At 40.0% G+C, this 21,226-nt stretch overlaps 1 protein-coding gene across 1 annotated transcript in view; it reads left to right on the forward strand.

Moving 5' to 3' along the window:
- Nucleotides 1-263: 263 nt before the first annotated feature.
- The window catches only part of LOC127528471 (XK-related protein 4-like), a 42,802-nt gene continuing 21,839 nt past the window's right edge, over nucleotides 264-21,226 (forward strand). Inside the window, exons 1-2 of the mRNA XM_051929359.1 lie at nucleotides 264-389; nucleotides 17,130-17,226. Of these exons, the coding sequence (XP_051785319.1) occupies nucleotides 264-389; nucleotides 17,130-17,226 (223 nt within the window). The remainder of the gene's footprint in view (nucleotides 390-17,129; nucleotides 17,227-21,226) is intronic.

The following is a 21,226-nucleotide window of genomic DNA, read 5'->3' on the forward strand; positions in this document are numbered from 1 at the left end:
GGAGGTCAACGTTATATTTTATATATAGAGATATGTAGCAAAAAGTGAAAAATCTCAAAGGTTTTGCCATGACAGCATTATAATAGTGGACAAGATCAGGCTGGGAACTCGGCAGGGATAGATGATGTTCTCTGACACTGGATGGATAGTAGGAGGATGGTTTCTGGAGATTTGTGTTCCTCCACCGCATCCCTTGTATGGTACTCTCATTTGGACACCCACAGGGTTGCATAGAAGCTGTAGTTTCAGGAGGAAGCCACTAAATGGAGCTACCAGAGGAAGGCTCCTATGTCATCAATAGCTTCTGCCTCATCCAGAAGAGCTTCCTGGATGCAGTATTTCTGCGCTGGAAGTACTCCCGGACCCAGATGTTCCGCCGCCTCAGCCAGGTGAGTCAGTAGTGGAGTTGGAGAAAGCCCATTTGGAGAGTAGTGGAGGAAATAAGGAAGGAGTATCAAATTATGTGTGTGATTGTGTTAAAGGAGAAGAATGTTATATTTTAAAAATGCCTGGAAAATGAACTTGTAAAAATCCCAGCAGATTATAACATACAGTAACAGAAAATCTTTCTTATAGAACATTGATTCTGAAAGTCCCACACTTTCTGAGGTTTTATTTTTGCTTTGACATGCCATCAGATTTTAAGCATTATATGGCAATTGCATTTTTAGTGCTTGAAATTCAATATATTACAATATTCATTTGAAAGTGAGAAATCTGGTCTGTGTAAGATGGAAGCATTATTCTTAATAAATCAAATTACAGTATATCATGTCATAACATCCATGAACTTTACCTGTATCTATATTGTCTATGCACAAGACTGCTAACCACTCAAAAGCCAATGGCATATGTAAGGTGCGATCTGATGTTGCTCACCTGACATATTTTAAGGGCTTGTTTAGTGCATCTACGAGATTCCTAACCCTATGTAACACAAGTACAGCTGATTTAGAGTGGGTACATAGCATTACAGTAGCCCCTACTCTGACATTGGTGTCATTGGTACTTTGTAAAGCTTATCATAACCAAACGAAGAGTTTTTAAGATCTTGTTATACAGCCGTAACTGACTAATAGATGTCCCTTAGGAGCCCCTATTCTAAAGTGTTACCTAAACAATATAGAAGATGTTTCCCCATTACACTCCTATTATAAAATCCCTAACAGACCACATACAGTCTTTCAGCATTCAGCATATCTTCTGTACCTGTTGTACAACTTTGTAAAGAATTAACCGTGGCTTATCCCACTAGTATGAATTAGTTCATAGAATCCTACTGACACATTATAGAAGACAGACAGAAACTTTATTAATCCCAAAGGAAATTACCAGAATTGTAGCTGTAATCATACAATGCTGAACATTTCAAAAACAATAAAAAAAAATCAAGTTAATTTAAGGGGCAAGGAACAATTTAGTATCATTTAGGGAGTAAGAGATCAACACTCCCTCAGCAGTTTGGGGCTCATTATAGAGTGTTGCTGGCAGGAATGACCTCATGTAGCACTCTCTACAGCAGTACAGTTAGATAACTTGTGTTTCTGAAGGTCTTCCTCGGTTTAACTAGGATGGTCTTGTGAGCGTGAGTGTCATTGTCCATGATGGACAGTATTTTATTACAGAAGTGTAACAGCAGCAGGAAGAAGAAGAAGAAGTTCTTCTCTCTACCATAATATTCAGAGAGTCCAGGACAGAGCAACCACTTACTAATCAACTGAGTTTGCAGGCTTCAATTGCACAAATACTGCATCCCCAGAAGACCACTGCATAGAACACTGTATCTGCTGCTACAGACTATAATGGAGACCTGAATATTCCATAAGACCTGAGCCTCAATGAAGAGTAGAGTCAACTTTTTGTAAAGAACACTTCAGCCTGTTGTCCAGATGCATCTCCAGATAGCTGTAGGTTCTCCCCACCTTTACATTCTATTCATCAGTAGTGACAGAAGGAGGGGGGCTTGGATTAACAGAAACTATCACCCCCTTTGTCTTTCCAATTCTGAACTGCAGCTGGTTCAGTTTGCATCACACTATAAAGTCCTTCACCACAGTCCTCCTGCCTTATGTAACACATGCCATTATTGTCATATCATCAAAGAATTTCTACGGATAATACAATTCAGTGTTGTCCCCAAAGTCAGAGGTGTGCAGGATGAACAGGAATGGAGGCAGTACTTGAGAAGCCCCTGTGCTATATTTAATTGTGTCTGATACACAGAATGTAACCGTGCAGACAGTGGTCTGCCATTCAGGTAGACCAAACTCCAGAAAAAATGGATACATCTGGTTGTACTGACAGATGTTTATTTGTCTACTTTGTCCAAGTGCAAGAAGGCTCTGGTTTTGTGGACAATGTCAGCCTCAGCATGGTTCAACCTGGGACAATCTGCTGCAAATCCTTCAATACTGATAACACTCCGCTCATTAAACTGTAAGTCAACAGTAGCATGAATTTAATTACAATAATGTTTTCCAGCCACTTTATCATTTGAAAAACTCCAAACATACAGTAACATACAGTGCATCCGGAAAGTATTCACAGCGCATCGCTTTTTCCACATTTTGTTATGTTACAGCCTTATTCCAAAATGGATTAAATTCATTTTTTTCCTCAGTATTCTACACACAACACCCCATAATGACAACGTGAAAAAAGTTTAATTGAGGTTTTTGCAAATTTATTAAAAATAAAAAATTGAGAAAGCACATGTACATAAGTATTCACAGCCTTTGCCATGAAGCTCAAAATTGAGCTCAGGTGCATCTTGTTTCGCCTGATCATCCTTGAGATGTTTCTGCAGCTTAATTGGAGTCCACCTGTGGTAAATTCAGTTGATTGGACATGATTTGGAAAGGCACACACCTGTCTATATAAGGTCCCACAGTTGACAGTTCATGTCAGAGCACAAACCAAGCATGAAGTCAAAGGAATTGTCTGTAGACCTCTGAGACAGGATTGTCTCGAGGCACAAATCTGGGGAAGGTTACAGAAAAATTGCTGCTGCTTTGAAGGTCCCAATGAGCACAGTGCCCTCCATCATCCGTAAGCGGAAGAAGTTTGAAACCACCAGGACTCTTCCTAGAGCTGGCCGGCCATCTAAACTGAGCGATCGGGGGAGAAGGGCCTTAGTCAGGGAGGTGACCAAGAACCCAATGATCACTCTGTCAGAGCTCCAGAGGTCCTCTGTGGAGAGAGGAGAACCTTCCAGAAGGGCAACCATCTCTGCAGCAATCCACCAATCAGGCCTGTATGGTAGAGTGGCCAGACGGAAACTACTGCTTAGTAAAAGGCACATGGCAGCCCACCTGGAGTTTGCCAAAAGGCACCTGAAGGACTCTCAGACCATGAGAAAGAAAATTCTCTGGTCTGATGAGACAAAGATTGAACTCTGTGGTGTGAATGCCAGGCGTCACGTTTGGAGGAAACCTGGCACCATCCCTACAGTGAAGCATGGTGGTGGCAGCATCATGCTGTTGGGATGTTTTTCAGCGGCAGGGACTGGGAGACTAGTCAGGATAAAGGGAAAGATGACTGCAGCAATGTACAGAGACATCCTGGATGAAAACCTGCTCCAGAGCGCTCTTGACCTCAGACTGGGGCGACGGTTCATCTTTCAGCAGGACAGCGACTCTAAGCACACAGCCAAGATATCAAAGGAGTGGCTTCAGGTCAACTCTGTGAATGTCCTCGAGTGGCCCAGCCAGAGCCCAGACTTGAATCTGATTGAAAATCTCTGGAGAGATCTTAAAATGGCTGTGCACCTACGCTTCCCATCCAACCTGATGGAGCTTGAGAGGTGCTGCAAAGAGGAATGGGCGAAACTGGCCAAGGATAGGTGTGCCAAGCTTGTGGCATCATATTCAAAAAGACTTGAGGCTGTAATTGCTGCCAAAGGTGCATCGACAAAGTATTGAGCAAAGGCTGTGAATACTTATGAACATGTGATTTCTCAGTTTTTTTATTTTTAATAAATTTGCAAAAACCTCAAGTAAACTTTTTTCACGTTGTCATTATGGGGTGTAGTGTGTAGAATTCTGAGGAAAAAAATGAATTTAATCCATTTTGGAATAAGGCTGTAACATAACAAAATGTGGAAAGAGTGATGCACTGTGAATACTTTCCGGATGCACTATAGAGGTTAATGTTGGTCTCTAAATGTAGTATGAAAAAAGAAAGGACTTCCTTCAGAGAGAAAACAGGGGGCTTAATTACAACCTGTAAGAAGGGAGTAAGAGAGTCACTCACCCTTACAAGACCATCCTAGTTAAACTGAGGAAAACCTTCAGAAACAGAAGTCATCTAAGTGTGCTGCTGAAAGAGTGCTACATGAGGTCATTCCTGTCAGCAACACTATATAATGAGTCCCCAAACTACTAAGGAAGTGTTCTTGCAACAAATGGGGACTACAATGGGCTGTCGGGTTACATCTCACTATATAAACCTATTTATGGCAAAATTGGAGGAGTATTTTATGTCAACGTGCATCTTAAAACCAACGTTGTATCTCTGTTACGTGGATGACATCTTCACAATCTGAGGTGCCAGTGAGATGGACCTCCTCCAGTTTCATAATGAATATAACACTTTCCACCCTAACATAAAGCTGAAGCTTAATTACTCAAAAACAGAAGTCATCTTCCTTGACACCACTGTTCAACTGAAAGATAACACCCATGTAACTTCTGTTTTTCACAAACCAACAGACAGACTTACCTGAGAAGTGATAGCTTCCACCCCAAGAATATAAAACGTACCATCATTTTCAGCCAAGAAGCCATATTTGCTCAGACCCGACAGAACAGGATAAACTGTACAAGCTTAGAAAAGATTTCATCAAAAAAGGATATACTCCAAAAACTCAAATAACACTCAAATAAGAAGAGCTACTGTCATGCCCAGAGACAACTTTCTGGAATATAAAAATAAAGACAAGAAGAACCGCATCTCCCTTACCCACATCTTAAAGCACTTATAAAGTATAACAATTATAAAAGAACTTGAGGCTGGCACAGTATTTGTGATGCTGCACATTTGTGATGCGTCTTTAGTTTTGAATACAGGCTATGTAGAGTTTTCAATTTCTCCCCATGTCTTGTTTCTAGTTTCCTTCCAATATCCCCAAGATACTGAATATGCAACTTTCTTGGAAACTCTCATTTGACCCTGTATGCATGAGAGTGGATGTGAAGGACTGGTGCCCTGTCCAGAGTCGGGTTCCACCAGGTGTATGGTGCTGTGAAGAGAGGTTTTGGAACCTACAATTCGGAAATGCATAAAGCAGGTTTGATCATGGATGAATGGATAGTAAATATGGGACATTATCATGAAAACTCAGATGTATGCTAATTAATCATCCATTATCAAAACTAATGCTGGATGGATGGATGGGATGGATCCCATCTTATAACTGTAGGACTCTGAGATCCTGAACTGAACACCCTAATTATTTTGCATTTAATTTGTATGTGGAAAAGTATAAATTCCATTCAGTTAGTCAAACAGATGGTTCTATTGTTTTATTAGCTGTAAAAGTCAAACGGTCACTGAAGTCCTTATTGTTTTCATTTGTAATGAAATGACAGAAATTACTGTACTGTACTGTAAAAATGACCAAGTTCACACTTCCTTTACTATGCCAAAACATCAGTGATGTAAACAGGTTAAATCGACAAAGATTATTAAATGAAACCCTTTTCCTAAATTGTATTTGGATCATTTAGCTACCTAGATAACTAAACAGAAACTTTTTTCATGTTTTAGTAATAATTGATAAAATGTTGACGTGAAGAGTATAATGTGTGAAGACTCAAGTCCAGATATCAAATAAATACTTTCACAAAAGGTATAACTAAACAAGTGCGCCTTTATTCAAGAGTATAAACAAAGAAAATGAGAAATCAAAAAAATCTTGGGCGGCACAATGGCACAGTGGTAGCGCTGCTGGGTTAGAAGTAAGAAGGGCTGCTTCTAAATCAAGAGGTTGTAGGTTCGATCCCGGGTCTTCCCCGCATTTTCAGTTTTGGCTAGTGAGCTGCTACTATTATTACTATTATATAATAAAAACATACATTTGATTTGAGTCTGTAACACCCGGTGTAAATTTTTTCTACTTATATTGATATTCAAGTGTCAAAACGTCAATGATGTGTATCTCAAAAACCTGATGTGCTAGCTTAATTCTGATTTCATATATGAAATCAGTGTAAAAAACTTAATAAAGAGATGCTCTGAAGTTCCCAGAAGCAAACAAAAAATATTTTTTTGTAGACCTGTGTAATCCTATATTTACACATATCATTGTAGACACGGAATACACATGAAATACATGTGAAACAATATATTATTTATCCTATACAATTCCAGACACCTACTGTAACTCCCAGATAAAGAGACTTCAGTGTCTGACTTGACTTAGCTGTCTCGGTGGGGGATGAGTGAGCAGGTTGCCTGCTGCAGGTGCTGATTGACACATTTGCAAAACAAAGACGCTAATGAAGAGGTGCAAAGGAATTTAAGGTGGCCTGGCATTACAACTTTTTTTGTAGGCTTCAGAGATTCTCATGTTAAGCAAACCTAAGAATATACTAAAAAAGAAAACCAAATTATTACATTGTATATTATGTTGCAGTGTAACTCTGAAGTAAATAGACAGTACATCAAGGTGTGCCTAGCTGGCAAGAGTCTTCCAGGGAAGAGGGAACCACAAAATTGGCTGGGACAGGTCATAGATCCCACACAAAAATGTCACAAATGAGAGGCCCACAGCTTCAATTTTGCATGTTAGGCCAGGTTTATACACAAGCGTTGTACTGTTTATACTTGCAGCCATACTTTACATAAATCTGGAAGATTCCACCAGGTGGCAGTGCGAGATATCCTTGGTGAGAACAGGTTCGGCTTTGCAATGTTGTGAATTGCTTGAAACATCCATTAAATTTTGAGAACACCTTGCCACAATGTCTCTGAAAAGGATGTTTAATGATTACATCCATCAATCCAGGAAAGCCCATTCCAGTAAGCATTGGGCGAGAGACAGAAACAATCCCTGGATGTGGCATCAGCTCATCGCAAGCTGAACACAAGCACTCACATACACTAGCGTCATTTTAGTGTCACCAGAGGAAACCAGAGCACACTAAGGAAACCCGCCAGAAAAACATGCAAACTCCAGGCAGGAAGCATAAGGGATGTGACTCCCAGTGTTGCAGCAATGCTACCACTCTGCCAACGTGCTGCCCCCACATGTGTAATTATTGACAGTATTCATTATTTAAATGAAGTTAACGACTTATCTGTAAAATTTAACATACATACTTTAATGTATTTCATCATCAAAGTGATACCAAGTATAAATCTAAGGATTGTAAATGTGCAGAGAGCTGGAATATAATAAATATAATGTGTTCTGTGTGGCGATTGCTGCTGTCAGGTCAGGAGGAGGCCCCAGAAGCACGTAACGATTAACAACTGGGTCGGTTTTAAGATGACATTTATGATGGTCTACTTTAATGATAAAGTAAACAACGAGGTTAAAGTGGACAGTTTGAGATTAAAGCCGAAATCTCCACTTTAATCACAAAGTAGACCTTTTCACCATGACCTTAATTTTTTTATCTGTGGCTCAAATACGCTGCCATACATTCTGATACTGTTGTGAAGGTGCAAAAAAAAAGATGGCACAGAAGATGGTATGTGAGACTTTTAAAATGATGTATCGTGTCATCACATTGGGGAATATGCGATGCTTGAATTTCAAAGCATCACAAATGCATTTGTATGTCGGCATTTTGCTTCACCACATCGAACCATTCATCAAACATCGAAGCACACACATTGATCCTGGAGGATCATCAAAGCGGCTTTCTGTCACATGTAGATAGTAAATACAGACTCTGACGTCACATTCTGACTTTTATCACACTGTGCTCCCCGACTTTTTGCTGGTAATGCAACTCACACACGCGTTGTGTTAATTTCTGAGGACGTGCTCAGAGGACGTGTCAAATGAATGCTGGGAACGCATGGTAACCATGATGCGTGTGCGTACTCGTTCTGAGCGTATAAACGGGCCCTTAGAGTAGAAAGTAATGGGATGCTAGAGAGATGACTTCATGGTCAGAGGCACCGGTGTGAAACAGAGTGAAAGCTTTGCACAAATTTCTCAGTATATGCCAGTGATGATGATGATAATGATAATAATACATTTTATTTATAGAACACTGTTCACATGTGATGATAACCCTGTAGTCATCAAAGTAAATGGAGGCTTGGGAGATGTCTGTCATGAAACACGATTGTATTTAATTATTTCTGACTGTAGTGGTGGGGGCTCAGCTGAAGTCAACACGAAGTGCTCTGCATTCAGTGCTTAGAGGCAGCCCATATGTGCACAAGCATAGGAGTTCTCATATTGTTCACGGTATAAAAGGAGCTTCTGAGGGCCTTTGTAATCCAGATGCCATTGATTTGTGGCTGGCCACTGGTAGTTCTCAAAGTGCAAATATCTGGTTTGAGACAGATCAAGTTGTAATTGCACAACAAAACCCTTGGTGTAGTCTGCAGAATTTGCACTGTAGATGGTTGAAGTGTAGTAACAATGCTGCATAAAAGGTAGGGGCTGAGAAAGAGTGTGCTTAGCTGACATCACCAGGAAGCACTCTGCTTGCAGTGCTTAGTGGCAGTCCATGTGTGCACAAGCATTGCGGCTCTATTGCTGACAGCATAAAAGGAGCTTCTAAGAATCTTTGTAAACCAAACATTGCAGGTTTGTGCCTGGCCTCCAGCAGTTATGACAGTCCAAATGTCTGGATTGGGACAGATCATGGCATAATTTCACAACAAAAAACTGACTTTGCAATTACATTTTTCTGATCTTTTTTGTATTCTTCTGGAATTATGAAGCATGTAAATTTCTATTTCAATATTTGTTTTTGATTTAAAGTATTATTTAAAGTAGCTAAATTATTTTTGCTTTGTTTTGATACCAGTTTGTTTTGTCCTTGGATGAGACCATTTTGGCTGCCATTACCATAGCTATGCTAGGCATTATGACCAAAAGTGTACAGTACGTGATATCACCATCATAATGGTTTAAAGGTCAGCACTGTACACCTCCTGGTATCTTGAGATTGGATGATCTTTTGAAAGAATGTATGTGCAGTTAGTTTTATTTAGTTATTTTCCAGATAAATGACTTTAATGCTTTGTGCTTGAGCATGGGAAAGGCACTATATAAATAAAATGGATTATTATTATTGTTTATTTACTTTAATTTTATTTTAAGCTTCACAAAAGATTTTTTTGTCAGTCAGTCATTTTCCAACCCGCTATATTCTAACACAGGGTCACGGGAGCCAATCCCAGGCAGCACAGGGCAGGATCAAACTAAGCACACACTAGGGACAAATTAGGATTGCCAATGCACCTAACCTGCATGTCTTTGGACTGTGGGGGGAAACCCACGCAGACACAGGGAGAATATGCAAACTCCATGCTGGGAGGACCCTGGAAGCGAACCCAGGTCTCCTTACTGTGAGGCAACAGCGCTACCACTGTGCCATTGTGCCTCCCAGGATTTTTTTGATTTCTCATTTTCGACCAGAACAAAGTTTAAGGGAGGCAGAAATGTGTCCTGTGACAAGTTGTGTCTCAGTGTCTTTAGAAGTTGTTGTGGTGTTTGCAATTTTAACGAAGGGTAATGTGTAAATAGTTAAAAAGTCCATGCACTAACCTGGAGCGGGTGTTGCAGCATGTTGTGCCACAAGAGGCAACGAACCGCATTTAGGCTTCTCAGTGCTCCTGTGCCTCAGGAGGGAGGTGGCATTGACTTGACTGCCAAAAGAGTGAAAGTATCTCAAAGTAAGGTATCCACTAGAGAGTGTGAATACACATGCTGTATGTGCAATACAATACTGATGAGAATTATTGCATACCGGTGGAAAATGAGTTGGGAGCACACGGTACTGATAGCATACCACTAGAATCCCTAAAGCCTGCAAAAATATTGGAATGCCTGGCCACCTTAATTTTACTCGCACCTGCTCATCACTGCGTTAATTACGCACCAATAGTACCTTTAATTATACACCAATAGCATTATTACTATAACATATGACAAAAGTTTCTGTTTTAGTTATGTGTTCAACATTTCTTGTCTCACAAGAAAGGTCATCCTACATTTACACAGATCGTTGTAGACACAGAACACACATGCAATGTATGCATTTCAAATAACGATATATTATTTTCCTATCCAATTCCGGACACCTCACTCTCAGATAAACAGACTTCAGCTGTGAGTATTTTGTGTCTGACCTCAACTGCCCCAATGGGAGATGGGATAGCAGGCTGCCTGCCCATGGCCGATTGCCACATTTGCAAATAAAAGGTGCTATCAGTGCACAATTAACACAGTGATGAGGTGGTACGAGTAAAATTAAGGTGGCTCAGCATTACAAATATTTTTGTTGGCATCTTTTTAAATAAATAATTGCCACACACACGTCTTGGTAGGAGGGGGCGGGGTAGTGTGGTGAGAGCGGTTCCTGGGCACGATGCGGGAGCGAACAGCGCTTCATTAAGTGCACCATTGTGGGATCATCTGTGACCCTAATTGGCACCGGCAGCTGCTAATTGACACAGCTTTGCTACGTCCACATTTTAAAGGGGGAAGCAAAAGTGCAAGGAGAGATGGATCAAAAAGAAAAGACAGAACAGAGGTTACTGAGAGGAGAAGGCAGGAGGTGAAAAGAGCGGGGTGTGGGCACGAGCGAAACAGAGCAGACTCACGGGAGAGAAGGCAGGCAGCTCGGAGGAGAGCCCCTGTGAAGGAGTGTGTGGCAGTCGGAAGTGGTCAGGAAGGTAGTGGGGGTCAAGGAGGCTTGAGAGGAGACCTCTAGCATGAGCACCATGGCTGTTGGGAACCCGAGTCTTGGTCCGGTGAGGGAGCCTGTCCGTAGCCATGGGATGGCAGGCAACCGGACCTATGGAAGGTCAGCTGTGACTGTGTGAAAAGAAAAAGGCACTGGGCTTCTAGAAAGAACTATTCCTGCCAGTGGATTTTAACCTCATTTGTTATCTTCTCAAATAAGAAGAGGGAGCCTGGAGCTGGTCTCGCACTGTCACATGGTGGGAATACTATTTATATGGTTTCTTTTTAACTCTGATAAGTGTCTGGCAAGATTTTTAAAAGTATTTTGCATTTTCTCTTTTTTTTTGTTTGTGAACCTCACACTAATGCGAACTGTGTCTATTAAGAAGTACACAAACTGAGACTCATAAAAGAAAGTTTAATAAAGAACAGTCTTGTTTTGCACTACAAAGAACTGTGTGTCTGTTTTTCTCAGAGGGTCCTCAGTTATGAACTATAAGATGCCCAGGGTTTGAAACGTCCTGGGGTTCGAGCACATGGAGTATCACAGGTTTGGATGTCCTCACTGTGTTTGATAGGGTTCACATTTTTATTCACATCCATTTAAATCACTCCCCTTTGTGTAAACAGTAAGTCCACCTTTTCTGATATACTGTATTTGTAACTATCTAGCATTACTTCCTCCCCATTACAATCATCACACTATTGCATCAGCAAATGTACAGTATATACATGTTACTTTGTGGAACAGCACTGTGGCACAGTGAACAGAGTCAACTAAGCCACTGCCTGGGCGAAGTGTGTCCGTCCTACCCAGAATTTGTTCTTGGTATTCTGGTTATCCTCGCGTATACTAAAGGATTAGTTTTGTCCTTGCAACCAATGATGTTAGGCTACTCTAGGTCTCTCCATGATCCTTCGGCAGAGTAAACATAGTGCAACCATGCTAGCCCCTTTTATAAAGCAAAGAGGACATTTTTTGATGGCTGATTCAGTCTTGATTTTGGCTTGTCCACAGATTTGGAATGCAAGATTGTTGTTTTAATTTCACAGGATGACTGTCATGAGTAACCCAACACCTCAGTAATCAGGTCTATGGGGTAAGACTGTTAAAGATGCATGAATGGAAGGCTGGGTAAAGCTTTTTAAGCAAGTAATATAATGCAAACAATAAACCATAGTCCTGGCCATTGAAAATAACATTAGTCAAGTGTGTTGCATTCTGTACATTGCTTATGAACTCCGCAGCAGTTCTAAATTAGGGGTGTGAAAAATGTCATCTACAATGAGAAATATAATTAAGACTGGTTCAATAAAGAAATTTAAAGCGCTATGGGTGGAATGAAAGTAAAAACACAGGTGAAATGTTGTATTCTTGTTTTAAAACCATAAGATAACATTACCAGTTGGCGTCTGTCTAAATCAATCTTATAAAGCAAGGTTAGTCCTTGTGGGCTGGCCATGGCCAAGGACTGCATCCTTCAATTATCTGACATTTACTGCAGATTGAGGAGGGCTTTATTGAAATAACAATAATTTAACAAGATCAAACATCTTTAATTTCACTCCCCAGAGGTCTCTCAGTCAGAATGTATTGTGAAGGAGATCAGTGATATAAAGATTAATGAGTTTAGCTCTTCACTGAGGTGCATTATTGATGGGGAGGCAGACTAAAGCTTATTCAGGGTCAAAAGAAATGGCATTGCTTGTTTAAGACTTGCACAGTAGGCCATCAGCTTGAGTCATGTTAATAAAGAAGGCAATTTATTCAGCTTTCAGAATTTAACGAGTAGGTATGAGAGAAAAGAATATGAGATTTATTGACATGGTTTAAATTTTAGCTGTTAAAATTCCACATATGTTCATAGATCTTATGTGGTTAAACATGCCATGTAAATCTGTCGTGGAAGTGTTCAACATTCCTATTGTCATGGCCTGCAGAAAAGTTTAAAATAAATAAATTAGTACAATATTATAATGCTTAATACAAGCTTGATGAATCCCCGAGACTTTAGCAGTGACTGGGAGACAAATTTGTAAAAACACAGCAGGTGGTGTAACAGCTCTGCCAGAACCTAACACTAGCCTTACAAGTGGTTCTAGTTACAGCCTTATGAATGCATTTTCTTCACACACATGTCCTATCTTTGGCAGACATAACTAGATGATTAATTTTGTCTAAACACTATAATACTAAAAAAGTTAAAAATTGAGTGCTTTAAGCAAACATACATAAGGCCAGTACCACAAAAGTGCTAATAAATACTAAAGAAATGAATGTGAAAAAGCTCTGGTGCAGAAGGAAAGAAGTAACTAATCAACCAGATCTGAAATGGTGATTATTTTATCATGCATCCAGGGTCCTGTCCAGACTACATTTTTGTTTAAAAACACAGAAATTAGTCTCTGTTTTTGCCTTTAATACACACTACTCCAACATTTTTAATCCCTTGAAACACCGTACATAGCTGTATACCTCTGAAAGTGCAGCCTCAGCATTGTAATCTGCATGGGCAAAAATGCAGTTTTCCAAAAACACAGATTCTAATCACACTCTCTCCTGATTTGATTATACTCATTACACTGTGTCATTCTCTGACTGGTCCCACCTGTAATGGAAGAAATCCATGTTCCAACGTGGTGGAGTTGCTTTCCATGGGACCTGTTGTGTTGTTTTCCTGTATGCATCAAAAATGCATTTTGTGCAGTTTGAATGCTGCATACATGTGCAAAAGGCAAATAATTTACCTCCCACTACAGTTTTGCTATTAATTCCATGGCCAGCGTCATTACCACCCCTTTAAAGATTTTTCCACCAATGTGCACATGCCCAGTGTAGGTGATTGATTACAATATGCATTTTTTGTCATTTTCATGTAGATGAAGATCCTTTTGTAAACAGTGTGAAAATGCTTTAATGGACAGAGGTCATTTTGGTTTAAAAACTTTTTTAAAATGAAAACATAGTAGCATATAGCATATGGTCTCAGCTTTTAAATCCCGGCTGAAGACTCACTATTTCAGTTTAGCGTACCCTGACTAGAGCTGCTGATTAACTGCACAGACTGCATCTCTGTTGTTAGTCATTAGCACTAAGACATAAGTAACATGATAGTTATAATTTGTTACTAACCCTCACCTATTCTGTTTCTCTTCTCGGTACTAAAACGTGGCACTTGGTTCCACAGCCCTCCTGCCAAGTTGTTTTGCCTGCCTAAGGTAAAGTCATCTCTGATGGAGGATTGCAGGAATTGTGGGGTAGAGGGGTCCTCTCATCGAATGGCTGGCCCAGCGCTGTCTCAGCTGTGGAATCACCAACTGGGGGGAGGCAGCTTTATGGTCTCCAGGGGCCTCATGCATAACGCCATGCGTAGAACACTAAAACATGGTGTATGGACAAAAGTGGGAATGTTCGTACACACAAAAAAATCCAGTTGCATAAATCTGTGCGTTCGCCAACTTCGTTCTTCCACTCCATAAATCCCGGTCAGCATGAAAAGTAACGCACATGCACGCGCCTGCTGCCACTCCCCAAACTCCTCCCAGAATTACGTGTCTTTGAATATGCAAATCAATATAAATAGCCCTTAAGCTCAGCATTCTGTGAAATGGCAATGGCAAAAGCATGGGGGGAAATAGAAGAATTTCAGGGAATACCAAGTGGAGGCAAGGAAAAACATACTATTTGTTGGTTTAAATAGTGGTATGAACAACAAAAGGAAGTTGATCGAGTGACATAGAGTGTCGGATAAACTCAAAAAGCTCAAGTTCACAAAGTCGCACAGTGCCTGAAATAAAAAAGAAGTCAGATATCAAAGTCGCTGTGAAAAGGTGACTCATAGCCCATCGTCTGAGTGTCATATGAAAGCTTATTAGGGTACAGAGAAAAGAAAAAAAATAGGCACACAGTGGGGAAAAAAGCACAAAATGTCAACTTTAATCTTGAAATTTCCACTTTAATCATGTAGTTTATTTTGTCATTAAAGTAGAACATCATAAACTTCATCTTTAAATCGTTTAATTTACTAATTTCTCAAATCCCATCATAACTAAAGTAGCACATTAAATGCTTTGTTTTGTATTTGATATTCTATGTGCTCTATGTGTGTGAATCACTACATGCTTCTTAAATGGGCTTTCTCTTCCTCCGACAGGACACAGAATCCATTACATTCATGATATTACAGCTCTCTAAATAATTAAAATACTGAGATGTATATTTGATATAATTTTCGTGATGATTGGAGTTAAAGCATGTTATTAAACAAGGAAACACGGTGGTGCAGTGATTGTTCATGCCTCATGCAAGATGCTTGCTACACTGTGCGCGACCTTCGATGAAATAATTTATTGTAGCAGTACTGTCTCTTTCAAACGTACTAACCCCCAATTCCTGTCTTTACTTTTCTTTCTCCAAATACCCAATCGCCATACAATCAGCTCTGTAATAGACATTAAGCCATCTGCAAGCTTATAACGCAGATTCTTCAAAACTTTTAAGGAACATTGAAATATCTTCGTAATGTTTAATTATTCTATCCATCTATCCTTCCAGTGTCGCGCCAGCCCCAGCAAGAATACAGCGCAAGGCAGAAACAATCCCTGAATGGGCGCCAGCTCCTTGCTAGCGCTGCGGCACCGTGTCCTCACATGTTTATTTATTAACAATAGAGATTATTTAAATTAAGTTAAAGTTTTATCTGTATAATATAATAAACATATTTTGCTGCATTTCATCTTAAAAATGATATCGTCATCATATGTAAATACACGCTTTATAAAGTGGCTCAGGTTGTGCAATATTAGAACTGTATCGCAAGTTTACAGTGAGGTTATTGTACTTATAAGTACAAACAGTTCTACAAGGAGCCCTTCATGGACTGACTGATTGAGTTTATAGTTCTTGGGATGAAACTGTTTGTGAACTGCGTTTATCGCATGAGAGCAATTCAAATAGGCAGCATGACTGTGGCAGCGTGTGCTAGATGCTGTATACTGATAATTCTCTTTCTGATCAGCTGCTGTACAGCTGTGATTCCACACTCAGATACAGTGATATAAATACTCCGAGTGGTGCAATAAGAGTAATATGGAAAAAGATGATTAGCTGTGGCAACCCCTAATGGGAGCAGCTGAAAGAAGAAGAAGATGCAGTGAGAGTAACAACGCTAAAGCAGCTATGGTATTTGGAATAGTTTGACCATTCTGTGGACTATTATATTGTTACAGGTTAATTACAATCAGATGCATTAAATTAATAAACAATATGTGGTTAATTTCAGTGTATTTATAAAGCCGCGTCAGGGATGTTTATCTAAAAAAGAAAGGGAAACCACACTGGAACAAAAGCACTGCTTTGACGTTGGGTGCTGCCAGTTTGCAAAACCAAGCGGAGAATTTGCGTACGCCAGGGTTTTAGCTAGCATGAAAATGTGCGTGGCTGTACGCTAAGTTTAGGGAGTACGCAACATTTTTGTGCGTACGCACCATTTATACATGAGGCCCCAGGACTCTAAACAAATCCAAATCATATTATGTGATATCATCTACTGTTAAATTCTGCTTCATACTTGTTTTTTTTATTTTTATATTGTATTGAGGATTTGTTCTGTTCTGTGTACAGTATTGTATTGACCCCCTTCTTTTTGACACCCACTGCACGCTTAACCTACGTGGAAAGGGTTCTCTTTTTGAACTGCCTTTCCCAAGGTTTCTTCCATTTTTTCCCTACAAGGTTTTTTTTGGGAGGTTTTCCTCGTCTTCTTGCGGCACTTCTTGTGTGATTTTGGGCTATACAAAAATAAATTGTATTGTATTGTAATTGTATACGTTTTGCCAAGACAACGTGACTACATCTATGACATTCACCCCTCACCATATGTACAGACAGTCCTTTGCAGTCTTGGCAAGTCAGGTTACCAAACCACAGTGTGATTTGTCCAGTCTCAGGATGTTTAGTATAGTTGGTAGCAGTTCGCCAAGATTTTGGTTCCCATCCCAAAGCTCTCTAGCCTCATCAGGAAAAAGAACCTTTGCTGAGCCTTTTTGAGGATGCGGGTGATGCTGGCAAACCCCAAAATTCAGTGAGTGATATATACTGTACTCCCAGGAACCTGAAACTCCTAACCATGTGTACAGGAAGAACTGTTGATGTGTACTGGAACATGACTTCCTTTGTCCTTCCCGAAGTCAACAATGACCTCCTTTGGTTTGTTAACATTTAGGGACAGTTTGTTGTCATGACTCCTTACAGGCCTTAGGTGTTTTACCTTCCTCCCGTAGGCAGCCTCACAGTGTCATCTGTGAACTTGATGATGCTATCGCCTTCATGCTTTGCTACACAATCATAGGTGAGTAGACTGTATAACAGTGGGCTGACGCAGCAGCCTTGAAAAATTCCAGTGTTGGTAAGCCAATCAGGTTTAAATTTAGTGTCTAATGTATTAGTATGCAAAAGTCATACGATTTCACATCCTTTATAACAGTTTTTTTAAAGCTTGCTTACATTGGGAATTTAAATGATGTGAGTGTTTTGTTCACCGTGCTTAGAGGGCTTTATTCACATTTGACAAAAATTCATCTGATATTGTCCTGATCCAGTTTATTTAATTTTTGGACATTTCTCATTAATAATGTTTATTTTTATTTTATGACATTATAATGTCACCATTTTGTTTTATGTTTTTTAAATGGGTATGACTATTTTCTACATTATTTTTCATGAGCCACCACCATAGAGCTATTAGTAACGGTGTCTGTTGCTATCACAGGAACTGGCAACGATGCAACACGTGATGTCATGATACCACGATTATAACAGATCACTGCTGAAGCTTTGGGTTGAAGACTAGCTTAAATTAAAGTCCTTCAAAAGACATTTAAGAAAAGGTTTTCAGAAATGAGTGGATTGCTCTCTCAAGACAAAGAGGTTATAACTGCCCAGAGTGGAGGAGTTCAAGTATATCAGAAACTTGTTCACAAGTGATGGAAAAGGGAACATGAGATCAATAAGAAGATTGGAGAGGCAGCAGCTGTTCTGAGGGTGCTGTACTGGTCCTTGGTGCTGAAGCAGATGCTGAGTCTAAAGACAAAACTCTTGGTTCACTGGTTGATCTACATCCCTGTCCTCACCTCTGGTCATGAGCTGTAGGTAATTACCGTCAGAGTTGAGTGCAAGTGTGAGTGGCAGAAATGAGGTTTCTTTTCAGGGTTGCTGTAGTGAAGCTTACCGATGCAGGACAGCATCAGAGTAGAGTCACTGCTTCTCTGGATTATGAGCAGCCTTTTGAGGTGGTTTAGGCATGTCACAAGAATGCCCCCTGGATGGCTCCCCCTAGGAGATGATCTGGATATGTCCCACTAAGAGGAGACCCTGCAGCAGTCCGAGGATATGCAGGAGAGATTATATCTCTCAGTTGGCTAGGGAACACCTGGGAATTCCCCTCAAAGAGCTGGAATATGTAGCTAGGTACAAGGAAGTCTGGGCTGACCTGCTTGTTCTGGTACCACCACAACCTTCATCAGAAAAAGCAGTTTAAGCAAATGAGATGAGATAACATGTGATGACGTTTAGGAGAAAATAATTATTTGTTTCCATGTACGAGTGTGGTTAGAGGTTTGATTTTGGTAATAAGGTTGTCTGCTTACATTCGTACATGTGAACTCAGCCAGTTCTTTGACTATTCATCCTGCCAAATATACTTTACTAACAGAATTTTAATCAATAACGAAAGAAAGCCTTTTTGTTTTTCTTCAAACATAGGATTTTGCGTCCTTTTTGTGAAACTTTTGTATTATAATGTCTGAAACTGACACTGGAGGTGAATGATGGACCTGAAACAGCAACATGAATGTTGTGCCAGGAATGAGAGAAACCTAACAATATCAGATCATCCTCCCATGACATCACCACAGACCACTTGACTGCGCTTCTGTAACATAAAATGCTAGTCAGTTCAGATGCCTGGATTAATATAAGATTGACACTATACGATTGCCAAAAATACAAAATAAAAATCAATGAAAATAAATTACCATATTTAGAAAACACAGTGAAGTATGCTGCAGAACCTCATACCCACCTTACATCACCTTTTACTATAACAGGGTCTTTTGTAAAGAATCTTTGATTTTAGTATACAGTCATGGCCGAAATTATCGGCACCCCTGGAATTTTCACAGAGAATGCACCATTTCTCCCAGAAAATTGTTGCAATTACAAATGTTTTGCTATACAGACGTTTATTTGCTTTATGTGCACTGGACCAACAGAAAAAAACAGAGAAAAAAAGCCAAATCTGACATCATATCACATACAAGTCCAAAAATGGGCAGGACAAATTTATTTGCACCCTTTCAAAATTGTGGGTAAATCATTTTATTTCAAGCATATGATGCTCGTTTGAACTCACCTGTGGCAAGAAACAGGTGCTGGCAATATAGCAGTCACACCTGAAGCCAGTTAAAATGGAGAAAAGTTGACCCTTTCTGTTGTGTGTCTGAGTGTGCCACACTAAGCATGGAGAACAGAAAGAAGAGCAGAGAATTGTCTGAGGACTTGAGAACAAAAATTGTGGAAAAATATCAACAATCTCAAGGCTACAAGTCCATCTCCAGAGATCTTCATGTTCCTTTGTCCACTGTGCGCAACATAATCAAGAAGTTCACAACACATGGCACTGTAGCTAATCTCCCTGGACGTGGACGGAAGAGAAAAATTGATAAAAGACTGCAACAAAGGATAGTCCGAATGGTGGATAAACAGCCCCAATCAGCTTCAAAACATATTCAAGCTGTTCTGCAGACTCAGGGTGCAACAGTGTCAGCTCGAACTATCCATCGACATCTGAACGAAATGAAACGCTATGGCAGGAGAGCCAGGAGGACCCCACTGCTGACACAGAAACATAAAAAAGCCAGACCGGAGTTTGCCAAAACGTACTTGAGGAAGCCAAAATCCTTCTGGGCGAACGTCTTGTGGACAGATGAGACCAAGGTAGAGCTTTTTGGTAAAGCTCATCATTCTACTGTTTACAGAGAACGGAATGAGGCCTATGAAGAAAAGAACACAGTACCTACAGTCAAACATGGTGGAGGTTCTAAGATGTTTTGGGGATGTTTTGCTGTCTCTGGCACTGGATACCTTGACTGTGTGCAAGGCATCATGAAATCTGAAAACTACCAAAAGATACTAGGGCGCAAAGTAGGGCCTAGTGTCAGAAAGCTGGGTTTGCGTCAGAGGTCATGGGTGTTCCAGCAGGACAATGACCCCAAACATACCTCTAAAAGCACCCAGAAATGGTTGAAGACAAAGCGCTGGAGAGTTCTGAAGTGGCCAGCAATGAGTCCGAATCTAAATCTGATTGAACACTTATGGAGAGATCTCAAAATTGCTGCTGGGAGAAGGTGCCCTTCAAATCTGACAGACCTTGAGCAGTTTGCAAAAGAAGAGTGGTCGGAAATTCCAGTTGAGAGGTGTAACAAGCTTGTTTATGGTTATAGGAAGCGCTTGATTGCAGTTATTTTTTCCAAAGGGCGTGCAACCAAATATTAAGTTGAGGGTGCCAATAATTTTGTCCAGCCCAGTTTTTGAATTTTGTGTGACATGATGTCAGATTTGGCTTTTTTTCTCTGTTTTTTTGTGTTGTTTCAATGCACATAAAGTAAATAAACATGTGTATACCAAAACATTTGTAATTGCAACAATTTTCTAGGAGAAATGGTGCATTTTCTGAGAAAATCCCAGGGGTGCCGATAATTTCGGCCATGACTGTAAATCAAATGTAGTGTGTCAACAGACAATTTCCTTAAAGTAAAAGATTTGTAGGTGTGTCATCTCTGATGTAAGAACAAACATAATTTGTCACTCTTGACTGCAGCTTCTTTTTCGAGGGTTATGGAAGGGTTATGTTAATGCTTGTAGTTCATTTGCGAACTGTACTGCACAATCTTAACATATTTCCATTTTAAGTCAGGATGAAAGCTTTGAAGCATGGAAGCTGTCAAGGTTTACCATTTTTACTACATCCATCCATCATTAAACTCATTTAATGGGAATGGTTCAAGAAATGAATAAAATTATCCATATTTGGGATCAAACACATTTACAAGCCCTTAACTGGATAAAGAAAGTTTAGAATTTAAAAAAACGGATAGATGAAAATAAATACATGTTGTCATCACAGTGACTCAGCCTGACAGCTTCAGTAATGAGACACTAGTCAGTCTCCATGCGGCATTTGCATGTTCTCCTTGAATCTCTGGAGGTTTTTCTATCTATGCTCTGGCTTTCCAAAAGCATGCCGGTCTAGATAACTGGTGACTTTCAATTGGTGCTATAAGGAACTATGA

Source organism: Erpetoichthys calabaricus, chromosome 6 (genome assembly GCF_900747795.2).
Source record: "Erpetoichthys calabaricus chromosome 6, fErpCal1.3, whole genome shotgun sequence".
Lineage (NCBI taxonomy): Eukaryota > Metazoa > Chordata > Cladistia > Polypteriformes > Polypteridae > Erpetoichthys > Erpetoichthys calabaricus.